Source organism: Nestor notabilis, unplaced genomic scaffold (assembly GCF_000696875.1).
Source record: "Nestor notabilis isolate BGI_N333 unplaced genomic scaffold, ASM69687v1 scaffold26423, whole genome shotgun sequence".
Taxonomy (NCBI): domain Eukaryota; kingdom Metazoa; phylum Chordata; class Aves; order Psittaciformes; family Psittacidae; genus Nestor; species Nestor notabilis.
In genome coordinates, this window is record NW_009922753.1 from 951 (window position 1) to 12,550 (window position 11,600).

Sequence of the window (11,600 nt, forward strand, 5' to 3'; positions counted from 1 at the left end):
TCACACTAAAGAAACTCTGCTGGTGCTTGGGTGTTCAGGGACATTTATGGCAGATATAGCAGCTGTTTTGGGCTGCAGTCGAATCCCATGGGATGGGTGGCATTAGACAATCTCTTCTAGTCCATTTTTCCCACCTTTCCCTCCATTTTAGGGTGACTAGAGCTGGTGGTGGGTTGGAATTAGCAGGTGTGACTGGAGGATGTGGAAACACACCCAGAGTAGCTTTAATCTAACAAGCTTGGGTACCAGTAGTAGTTTGAGGCTTGTAGGAACGTGAAGCGTCTCTGAAGGGCTTGTGCCACCTCTTTTCTGATGCATTAGTGTAGTTCTGGGTGCAGTAATTGCCCGTTTGTGGCTGTAGATGAAGTGATGGGGGGGTTGGTCCAGGGTATGTCAGCGCTGCCCTGAAGCCTGTGCAGATGAGCAGGTTTTCAGTAGAAGTGATGACTTGGTTTGGTGCGGAAGTTCTTTGCCTTACAAAGACAATTCCTCTTTGTGCACTTCCAGGAGTCCTTCCTTTAGGCGTGGTTTTCGACAGAACCCCGTGGGTTTAGCCTTCCTTACGCATCCTTCCCCGCTGCGCTTTGCCCGCCCTCCTGAACCGTTCGAGATCTCCCAGTTCTTCTTTGGGAAGCTTTTAAGATGATGATGGGAAAAGCCTTGCTCATGGAAAGACCCACGGCCTTTGTTCGAGGTGCGGCCGTGGCTGCTGGCGCCTCTTCCAGCCCATTCTCCCGGCTCCCGCGGGTTTGGGGCCTGTGCCCGGGCTCGGCTTTTCCATCCCTGCCAGCACCTGCTGCCTCTGGTGCTCTTTGGTGATAACAACACCATGTTTAGTGCTAAGTCTTGGTGACCCCGTCTCTTTGCTGAGAAACAACCAGTTTCTGGCTTGTTCTTGTGTATCTCGAGGAGTTTTCATCTCAAAAAAGCCCCGATCTCTTCCTGCCCAGTCAGGTTTCCAGGGATTGTTCCACAGCCATAAATCAGAACCGAGTTATCACGGTGATTCCTGTGAAGGGTAAAGTTTTGTGGTTTTGCTCTGTTTCCCCCCGATAGAGAACAAAGCTCGGGGGATTGCTTTTTCTGGTGCTTTGCGCTGGAAGGGGATGATCATTTCCTGTATAATTTCTTAGTCAGACCTTAAATATGTGGTGAAGCTTGTCTAAACGTCTGCCTGCGCTGTGGTCTCGAGGGTTACAGTTTAACTCTAAAATGGAGTTCTGGGAAGGTAACTGAGAGGCCTCGTGCTCCTCTGGACTTTTTGCAGGGGAAGGATCTGCAGCCGATGCCGGTGCCATTAGAGAGGCTGTGAAAGTAGGACGTGCTGTGCTGAAAAGTGAGGGGGTAGTTTCAGATTGAATTGAATCTCTCTTGATTTTACGTTCAGTGGAAAACTCGTGTGCTTGCCCAGAGAGAAGCAAGTGATGAGCTCTTTGGCTCCTACATAATCCCATGTTTAACAGAGCGATGCTGTAACTGTCATCTGGAACGTACGTGATTCCAGTATAAAGATTAGTCCAAGTTGATGTTCCGATGTGTCTGAATTAAGGAATAAAGAACTTCCTTTTGAGTTAGTAAGTAGTGCAGAATTACCTTTAAATCCTGATAGGGAACGGAGGGGATTTGTAGTTCTTTTAAGTCCTTCTTCTTCCCAGAACTGGTATCTTGGGAATGTGATACAAACCCTTTCAGATCTCCTACAATGCTGTGGCTTGCTCTGGGTAGTGAGTCTACCGCAGCGTGGAAGTCTTGTTCTCCTGGCTTGCAGAGCCCGCTGAGGAAAGAACATTTCTATGGTAAGAATAACAACCCATAAGGAACTGTGGTGCTGAAGTTCATGCCCAGCTCCTTGACTGCTCAGGGTTCGAAAGCAACGTGCTCCGTAGGGACGGCCACAGCGCGACGGGTGGCTCTGAACTGGAATAACCAGCTGGTTTCGCTGCTCTCCTGCAGATGGAGGATGGTCACTCCCTTTTCGATTACAGCGTCGGCCTGAACGACATTGTCCAACTCCTGGTGAGACAAAGCCCCGCGGTGCTTCCCGCTGTTAGTAAGGAAAAGGATCCGGAGCTCTCGGACACAGACTCTGGCTGTGGCTCGGGCCAGAGCGAATCTGACAAAAGCTCTCACAATGGGGAAGGTGCCCTGGAATTGGAGGGACAGCCCAGCACGGCGGCACAGCCCGACTGGACCGACCCGGGCTTTGGCCTCTATAAGGTGAGGTGTAACAGAGCTGAGGTTCCTGGGAACTGTACCCGGAGGGGAATTGTTCTCTGGAGTTGGGAATTTCTGGAACTCTTCTCTGCCCTCATTCTGTGGGTACTGTTTTTTGTTTTCTTAAACCTTCCACCACCAAACAAAAAAATACCAGCCAAGCCACAAAACCATTCAATGCCACACGCTGTAGGTCAGAATGTTTCATTTTTCGTGTTACCCTTTTAACTAAAACTACAATACATGACTCGATTCAAATAAAAAGCATGCAGAGTGCCTGTTTTGATTTAAAAACTCTGAATCCGTTTTGCTTGGAGTCACTGCATTTGTCAAAGCTGAAACTTCCTTGAAGGAACAAAAGAAAAATCTCAAGCAGCTGTTCAGAACCCTTTTACTTGCCTGTTTCAATGGATTTTGTTACAGATCTAGTGATGCCTTTGCCCAGACTATGAGCTGGCTACTGGAAGTCTGTTACAGGCTGCCTGATAGGGCTTTGTGCTAGATAAGAAGCCTGCTTGTGCTCCTGTTGGTGCAGACTGGATATTTAGCCTTAGGGACTTAACCTGAGAAGACTGTTTCAATTGGGATTGGGAAGGTGAAGGAAATCTTAATTTTTATGATGATCTGTTAAATATCTGGATAATGAAGTTCTTGGGATGATTGAATCTTTAACAGACTTGGAAATGAATGCTTAATTGGAAAGCCCATTTTGGTGAGCTGTGTGCTTTGCTTTGTGTAGATCAATGACCTGGTCGACGCTCGAGATATGAATATGGGGGCATGGTTTGAAGCCCAGGTTGTAAATGTAAGCAGAAAAAAACCTGCAAGTGCAGCAGCTGAGAGCTGCTCAGACCCTGACCAGCCAAGAGCCATTCCTGAAGAAGATGTAATATATCATGTGAAATACGAAGAGTGAGTTTTGTTACCTTCTTGGCCAATAAAGTCATTTGGATCATGATGTTGATGGGAAATTTGATTGTAGAGATCCACAGGGTAAACCAGAACTGGGCTGATGCAGTAATTGAGCCCTGTTAACTGTAAGTTTGTCTTAGAGCTGGAATTCCAGGGGGCTGGAATCATGTTTTTAGAAATATGGAATGCTGTTATCCAAGTTCTAAGTGGGATACAACAGCAGCAGAGCCAGACTGCCCCATGCTGGCTGTGTCTGAGTGGGAAAAGGAGATTTTGTTCTTAATGATGTTCTTGTGTGTTGCATCAGTTCATAAATCGATCTGTCTGGATAAAATCGATCACTTGTATCAGCTGTGATCTCGAATCTGATTTTCCTTCTCTGTCCCTCCCTGCCCTCCTTCTGCTCCAAGTTATCCAGAGAATGGAGTTGTACAGTTGAGTTCCAATGATGTACGGGCTCGTGCACGGACTATTTTGAAGTGGCACCAGCTGGAAGTGGGGCAGGTGGTGATGGTCAACTACAACCCCGACGAGCCAAAGGAGAGAGGGTTTTGGTACGATGCAGAGATCCTGCAGAAAAGGGAAATGAAAATGATCAAGGAGATAAATGCAAAGATATTACTTGGGTAAGCAAATTGTGACGTGGAACAAACTGAATTCTCTGCTTAAGCTTTTAAGTGTGAGTGACTGTCAAAAAAGGGATGCAGTGAAAAGGGTGTGATGGAGATGCTGGGGGAGGTGAGAAGCTGGGCTGTCCTTTTGAGCGACTGACTTCCTTGTTCTGCACTTCCAACTCACTGCTCCTGGAGGAATCTGGCTCTTTGGGGAGCAGCAGGGCATGAGCAACGTGAGCTGTGGAGTCGTGTAGTGCCCTGTATTTGCTGGGAGCAAAGAGTTGTTTGCTGTGGTAACTACCCATATAATGGCTTTACAAAAACTTCCGTGTACTATTTTGTGCTAGATTTGATGCTATCAACTGAACCCTCACTTTACAAAGATGATGAAAAATTACTCCAGTTCTCTCCTGAAGGAGAAAGTGAGCCCACATATAAGGGATCTAAACTCTAGGGAAACAAAGTGTGTGTGTGTCTGTATATATCTTTTTAATTTTCAGTAATTTTCACAGGGTTGCCAGAATGCTCCTCTTTTCTCCTCTCACCACAGTGATTTTTGACTTTTAAACTATAGAAGAACTAGTCTGAAATACACTTTTGGGGCAGAAGAGTCACTAATGCTGACTGGAATGCTACAAGTGCTGGAGTTTTCATGAAGACAAAAGGGGTTACACTTTAATTGCACGAGGATGGTGTGGCTCGTGGTGATGCTGTCACGCCACTGGCCCAGCTCACACGGTGCTGTACCAGGTTTTGTGTGATACAGGACTAAAGCCAGATCATGCACGTTGCTGAGGAGCCTCCACAGCTGTGAACTCCGGTACTTTCACAGTCTGATCTTTCATACTCTCCTCACCTTCTCCTTACAGGGATGCTGGTGATTCCTTGAACGACTGCAGAATTATATTAGTGGATGAAATTTATAAAATAGAAGAACCAGGCAGCGCTTGTCCACTTACTGCTCCTCCAGTGAAACGTGAGTCTGTTGCATGGTTCTCGTGTGTCCCAGTCTTACCTTGGGATATTCTGATTGTCTGTGTGAGGATCAAAGGTCTGAGGGTTCCAGGACACCTGTAGTTGTGACACCTTTGCCTGTCGCCAGTGTTATCTTGGTGCTTTCTGAAGGGAGTTGTGGTTTCTTTCTGCTCACAGGCCAGAATGGACCTGTGTGTAAAGCCTGCAAGGACAACCCGAACAAGACGTGCAGAATCTGTGCTTGCCATATCTGTGGAGGTAAACAAGATCCAGACAAACAGCTCATGTGTGATGAGTGTGATATGGCTTTCCACATCTACTGCCTCAACCCGCCCCTCAGCAGCATACCGGACGATGAGGACTGGTGAGTTCTCTGTGGGTGGTGGTGCAATTACTGTCTGATTAGGAGCAGAAAGTGAGGGCTTCACGCTGCCCTTGGGTGGCAGTATCATGACTGCAGAGCTGAAGAGCTGCTTGTGTGTGTCTGGGTTTTTTGGTAGGACTTCATAGCTCTTCTCAAGCATCACTTTATTCAGAGCATGTTTTCAGCCAGTGGCTGACAAGCTTCTTTTCCTAGTGTTGGGATTTCTATAGCTGTCAAAGAGAAGTGGAGCTACCTATAAACTGCAAACCTGATGCCAAGAGGCTTAACTTGTGTAATGGTTTTTATAGGTTGCTTACAGGTAGCCTGCAGCTCCATCACCATATTAGGTTGGTGATACGTACTCTTATGTGAAATATACATGGTGATATCCATGCAGAGATAGATAATGAAATACCCCTACATCTGTACATATAGGTAGTGAAATATACTGTTCTATTCCTTGTCCTGTTTCAGCATTTTATACAAGAATTTTATGGTACAGCTGATTTCCACGTATCTGCAATGGCTTAGGAGCTTGTGTAGAACACTAGCTAATGCCAGTGTAATTCCTGTACGGAGAGTTGTTTTGGTGTCCTGCCTAGCTTCACATGGGGAAAATTGTAACATAACTCGGTGTGTTTTGAGGAAATTCTCTTTCAATTGAAGGCTTTGCTACTAGTTAATTGTCATTGACTGGTGACTTTAGGTATTGCCCTGAATGTCGAAATGATGCAAGTGAGGTGGTTTTAGCAGGAGAGAAATTAAAAGACAGTAAAAAGAAACAAAAGATGGCATCTGCTAATTCATCCTCGCGGAGAGACTGGGGCAAGGTCAGTTCAAAAGCTGTTTTCTTTTGAAGAATAGTGTGTGTTAGTTCCTTGTCGTTCTTGGCTGATGGGTCTTGCTCCTTGGAACAGGGCATGGCATGTGTCGGTCGCACAAAGGAATGTACCATTGTCCCCTCGAACCACTATGGACCAATTCCTGGCATTCCGGTTGGCACCATGTGGAAGTTCAGAGTTCAGGTAGGAAGCCAAAGCCTGGCTTGAGCACTGTAGGGGAAGATGGGAACGATCCAGCTCTTAGGAGAAACCTGAAACAGTTAATCTCGGAGTGTGTGTCGCTGGATGTGTAAGTGCAGAAAGGAAAGAATTCTTGCTTTGTGTAGCTCAAGTGTTCCATAACTAATGCTGCATTGTCCAGGCATTACAAGGGTGTGTTTGGGATTTTTAGTGGCTTTTGGTTTTGGTAACTCAAAAACCCTAACCCAAACCTCTCTGTTTGCAATAGTTTGTCCTGGAGGTGTGTGGTATCTCCCACTTGTTCTCCTGGGAAGGGTCTCTCTCAAACACCCAGCCACATTAAAAGGTGGTTTTCTCATCCTGTGAGAAAAGTGGGGAAGAAAAAGCACTGACCTGTCCAGATCCTGTTTTCGAGTGTTAGTTATTAGAAGTCTTTCAAAACTAATCCCCTCATAGAAACATTTCATTTTAATATCTACGATAAATTTAAATTTCTGTAATTTTTTTACTAAACAGTCTCAGGGAGCGAGATCCAAGCTTCTGAATTCACTACAGTGCTGAGAATGTGCTTTCACCCTGTACCATATACAAACCAGATCTGCAGTAGTCCTGATAGTTAACTTGGTTCCAAGACCAGTGGGTAGCTGTGCTGGCTGTAGCCTGTGGGCAGCAGTGACCAAGCAAACATTTCCCTTGCAGGTGAGTGAATCCGGCGTTCACAGGCCCCACGTTGCAGGGATCCATGGCAGGAGTAATGATGGTGCCTATTCCTTGGTTCTGGCAGGGGGCTATGAAGATGACATAGTAAGTGAATCTTGCTTATTTTTGCCTGAGAACCAACCTAACTTGTTGTTCACACAAAGACTTGCCCTTAGTGATGTCTTTACATTCTCTGTTGGGCACTTCCCCATCTTGATGATACTTAAGCAAATGCAAAGCACAATCCAGTAATATGTGCCAACCTGAGAAACGGGGTCACTGGAATTAAGTTTAATATCTCTATGTCAGGTTTTATTCCAAGGGTTCTCAGGGTCTCTCTCGCACCCACAGCTTGAACAGTCTCCTGGTATATTCTGCTGGATCTTTGTGTGTCAGGGGAGCGTTCAGAACAAAACCAGGGACGAAAGTCCTGCTTCTGATTACACGGCTTGGTTCTGCCAGTGAAACCAAGCCCTTGAGAGGCTGTGCCAGGCTCTGCTGCTCATTCTTGCAGACACTGCTGCATCACAAGCCTGTGCTCCCTTACACTGACCAGAGCTAAAGCTCATGTAAAACAGCCACAGATCTCTGTAGCCATTCTAAGTCTTAATTCTGAGTGCAAGATCATGTAACTTGTGCCTCAGCACTTACACTGTTACATGATCATGTGGAATGTGCCCCTATACTTCCAAGCTGGTTCTGTGCGAGCAGCATACCGCTCTCTTGGCAGAGCTCTTTTGGCACTGTTTGTGTGTGTGACAACACAACAGTTGTCACCCTGCCTCCTCTCTGACAATCTGAGGGAGCATCACAGACTAACCGAGCCTGGGAGTTAAAGGGAGGAAGCATCTTCCCTTTTTTGAGAGTACCACATTAAAGCTGCTTGATTAAAAGACTCGTCTGCTTTTATTGAATGGTCTTTGTGAATGTGTTGAAACCATCCATGTACGTTTCAGGATCATGGAAATTCCTTCACATATACAGGGAGCGGAGGGCGCGATCTTTCCGGGAACAAACGCACAGCAGAACAGTCCTGTGATCAAAAACTCACCAACATGAACAGGTCAGTGCCATTAGTGCTCCATTTCCGACCTCAGAGCTGGCACTCTGTCAACCTGGAAAACTGTTTGTCCTGTTTGTATCGAAAGGAATTGGCTAAGTGGAGAAAGCTGTGAGAACTGGGTTTCGGCTGTTTTCCTTAGGCTGCAGATCAGTTGCATGATGGAAATGCCTCTTACAGTGCACTATAAATGAAACAGGATTGTAAATGGTGTTAGTCTCAGATCTAATATTGACTGGAACTTAAGGAACAGAGGAGTAAACTAGAGTAGAAGTTACTGTCTCCTGAAGACCTTTGCAGCCACTGGTCACTTGTAGTTCTGAACTGTTGCTCTTACGAGTAAGTGTGGACTCGAATGGAGGAGGTTGCAATGTAATGAATAATCAGCATATTTAAATGTGGTCCTCAGTCAGGAGGCTTAATTACTGTCTCTCAGAGTCCTTAGTGTTATAGAAGGCACTTGAAGGTGTTACAAAAAGCGTGCCTACATCCTTTTTCCTTGGAAGAGATTCAGAAGAGGCTCTTTCTGTATCTCCAAAGAGGCAGCAGCTTCCAGTTTCTTGGTAGTCATTGCTGTGGCTCAGCACAATGCCAGTACACTACTACTCTTACAGTTGTACTCGACTCTATCAGTGTGTTACTCTGAGCAGAATCGTATGATTAAGTTTATTACTTCTTGGTAGCTGGTTTATTATGTGAGCTTTGCTTTCCCCTCCTTCTGACTCTAAGGAGTTCTGCCTGGTAAACCCCCTAAGCTGACTGGACTTTTTTTTCCAGAGCTCTGGCTCTGAACTGCAGTGCCCCCATCAATGATAAAAATGGAGCTGAAGCCAAGGACTGGAGAGCTGGAAAGCCAGTCCGAGTGGTGAGGAACGTGAAAGGTGGCAAACACAGTAAATACGCTCCTGTAGAAGGGAACAGATATGATGGAATTTATAAGGTAAGAAGGAGCTGAATTTGCCTACTGAATTAGGGGAAGATAAGTTGGTTATCAAGGGGTTTTTATAGCGTATGATGGACCTGACTCTGACTTTTTTAGGTTGTGAAATACTGGCCTGAGACAGGGAAATCTGGATTTTTAGTGTGGCGTTACTTACTTAGGAGGGATGATGAAGAACCTGCTCCTTGGACCAAAGAGGGAAAGGACAGGATGAAAAAGCTTGGCCTAACCATGCAGGTAGTCTTTTGGAATATTCTGGGGGTTACCGTGGGCAATGAACTTGATGGATAGAAGGAACTTTTTGATCATAGGTTCTTACTGAGGATGATCCTTGCGCAAGAATCGAGACAGCCCACCCTTAGACTGAGGGGGAAGCAGTGCTTTCAGTCTTGTGGGTTGTTTGTGGGGTTTTTACATCAGGAAGCTAAATGGACAAAACTCCTGAGTTTGTTTCCTATAGAATTTCTCTAGTCCAGGTGCTTTGCAAGAGCTGGGATCAGTTGTTAAGCAGAGAACCCCTGGAGCAGCTCCCCAGAGGTTGTTCTGCTGACCTGTAACAATCTGTGAGTCTAAACTGGTGTGGCTGCATTGGGTGCTTTTTGTTTTCTGTTTTCCTGTAGTATCCTGAAGGGTATCTGGAAGCTGTTGCAAACAAAGATAAGGAGAAGGAAAATAATGGAGATGATGAGTTTGATACCCCGGGGAAAGGAAAGAGGAAAAGGAAATCAGCAGGTTTGTGGAGTAGGCAAGTGGATATAGAAAGCCTTACAGGTTTTTGTGTGGTTTTACCTAGTTACTCTTTTCTGGTTGCTTTTTGTTTGGTTGTCTAAAAAATTGTTGTGTTTTCTTTTAGGTGGGGAGGAAAAACTCATGAACTCTCCTACAGGGACTCCAAAGAAAACTAAAGTTGAGCCATACAAGCTGACATCTCAGCAGAAATCTCTTATAAAAAGTGATGAAGCCAATGAAAAGCTGTGGAATGGAGTACTAGAAGCTCTGAAAGATGGACCGGTATGCCATGGGCTTCTCTTTTCCCCGCAAAATAAAGTGACAACTAACTGTTGTACCTAGACACAAACCTCTGGCTGCTTTAAAGAAACAGCTGCAGACCTAGAGTTGGGGTTGGTTTTACTGTGGACATCCACGTTGTAACTTTAAAGCACTGTTTCGGGTCAGTCAGCAGGCAGTTATCAGAACTTGTTTAATGTGGCTTTTTTCTTAATAAGCTTTGTAGCAAACCTTTCTGTGATGAAAGTAATCCCTCCCTTGTGTTAAGTGGGGCTGTATCTTTCAGAGGGTGGTGGCAATAAGTTGATGCAAATGTTCTCTTGACAGAAATTCCTAAGTAAAGTGGAAGAGGCCTTCTTGTGTATCTGCTGTCAGGAGGTTGTGTTTCGGCCGGTCACAACTGTGTGCCAGCACAACGTGTGCAAGGTGAGCAGTTGAACTCTTCTGTTGAGTTCTGTTGAGCTGAGCCTTGAGCTGACTTGTTTAGTGGTGAGAGAGATGGGGATGCCTGGGGGAGTTGGCTGGGTTGGGTTTTTTGCCAGTAGTGAGTCTTTTAGTAGGAGTCAGACTTATGTGTGAAAACTATTTATGATTTAGGATCGTGAATAGTTTGGGTTGGAAGGGACCTTCCAAACTCATCCAGCCCCTAAGGCGAGCAGGGACATCTTCAACTAATCCAGGTGGCCCAGCCTTGAATGTCTCCAGGGATGGAGCATCCCCCACCTCTCAGTGCAACCTGTGCCAGTATTTTACCATCCTTCAAAGGCTCTTTTGCATGGAAAAGTCTGCTGTAAAGGAAGTTCCAGTGTTGTATTGCTACTCTGATTCTTTTCAAAGATGACGAGAGCTCTGTGGGCTCAGTAATGCCACAGTGTGACAGAGCATATGGGGTTTTGTTTCGCTCTTTTGAAGACAGATGTGAAGTGTTTTTGCAGAAGCTCCAACGGGTCTTTAACAGCTGCAGGAGAATTCTTGATCTTTAGAAATGTCATTGAACCAGCTCTCTCTGACACATACCCAAGTCCTGTGTCCATGACTGAGGTGCTCCATTGAAATGCATGTAATAAAGCAGCTTCTTTCTCCAGCTGCCAGCCACACATCACTTGGCTTTTCTCACCTCTTGTCAGTACTTGGGTGAACTAGGTTATACTTCTCCATCCTGGTTCACCTCCTTCTCTCCAGGGGGGGTTTTGTAGATGAAGCTCAATTGCATTTTTCTCTCTCTCTTAACCAATTTTGTCCTGGACCAGGATTGTTTGGATCGATCCTTCAAAGCTGACGTGTACAGTTGTCCTGCCTGTCGCTACGACCTTGGCAAAAACTACACCATGCACGTGAATGAAACACTGCAGACCATCCTCACTCAGCTCTTCCCTGGATATGGCAATGGACGGTGATTCTGTAAAGCACTTCTCATTTTCTTTTGTGCAAACTTATTAAAGGGGTTTCAATGAGCTTAATTTAAAAAGAAAACCAAGTAGTCTGTGTTCTCCCGGACCCCTGAAAAGGTTTTAAAGTCTTCCTTACCTGGGAAAAAAAACAAACTATAAAGTTCAAGGAAAATCCTTTTGTATGTTCGTGGGTTTTGTTTTTGTTCTAAATATTGAACTTTTGCATTTTTGATTTTCTTTGCTCCCCCTCAAACTTGTCACTCATCAGCACAGAATGATGATGCTTATTTTTTAATGGACTTCAAGTGCTTCCGGTAAGGCTGCTAACGATTATGAAAGTTCTCAGAGTGCTCCCTCTGCCCCCTCTCTTTTCTTATTGTATTTTAAATTTTATTCCCAAA

General features: G+C 45.3%; 1 protein-coding gene across 1 annotated transcript in view; it reads left to right on the forward strand.

Moving 5' to 3' along the window:
* UHRF1 (ubiquitin-like with PHD and ring finger domains 1) overlaps window positions 1–11,205 on the forward strand; it is a 12,064-nt gene extending 859 nt beyond the window's left edge. The window contains 16 exon segments of the mRNA XM_010011792.1: window positions 508–544; window positions 1,954–2,217; window positions 2,954–3,126; window positions 3,537–3,752; window positions 4,610–4,716; window positions 4,893–5,079; window positions 5,786–5,909; window positions 5,997–6,104; window positions 6,801–6,905; window positions 7,757–7,863; window positions 8,638–8,800; window positions 8,900–9,037; window positions 9,421–9,532; window positions 9,654–9,811; window positions 10,097–10,234; window positions 11,059–11,205. Coding sequence (XP_010010094.1) covers window positions 508–544; window positions 1,954–2,217; window positions 2,954–3,126; window positions 3,537–3,752; window positions 4,610–4,716; window positions 4,893–5,079; window positions 5,786–5,909; window positions 5,997–6,104; window positions 6,801–6,905; window positions 7,757–7,863; window positions 8,638–8,800; window positions 8,900–9,037; window positions 9,421–9,532; window positions 9,654–9,811; window positions 10,097–10,234; window positions 11,059–11,205 — 2,284 coding nt within the window.
* Window positions 11,206–11,600: the final 395 nt, after the last annotated feature.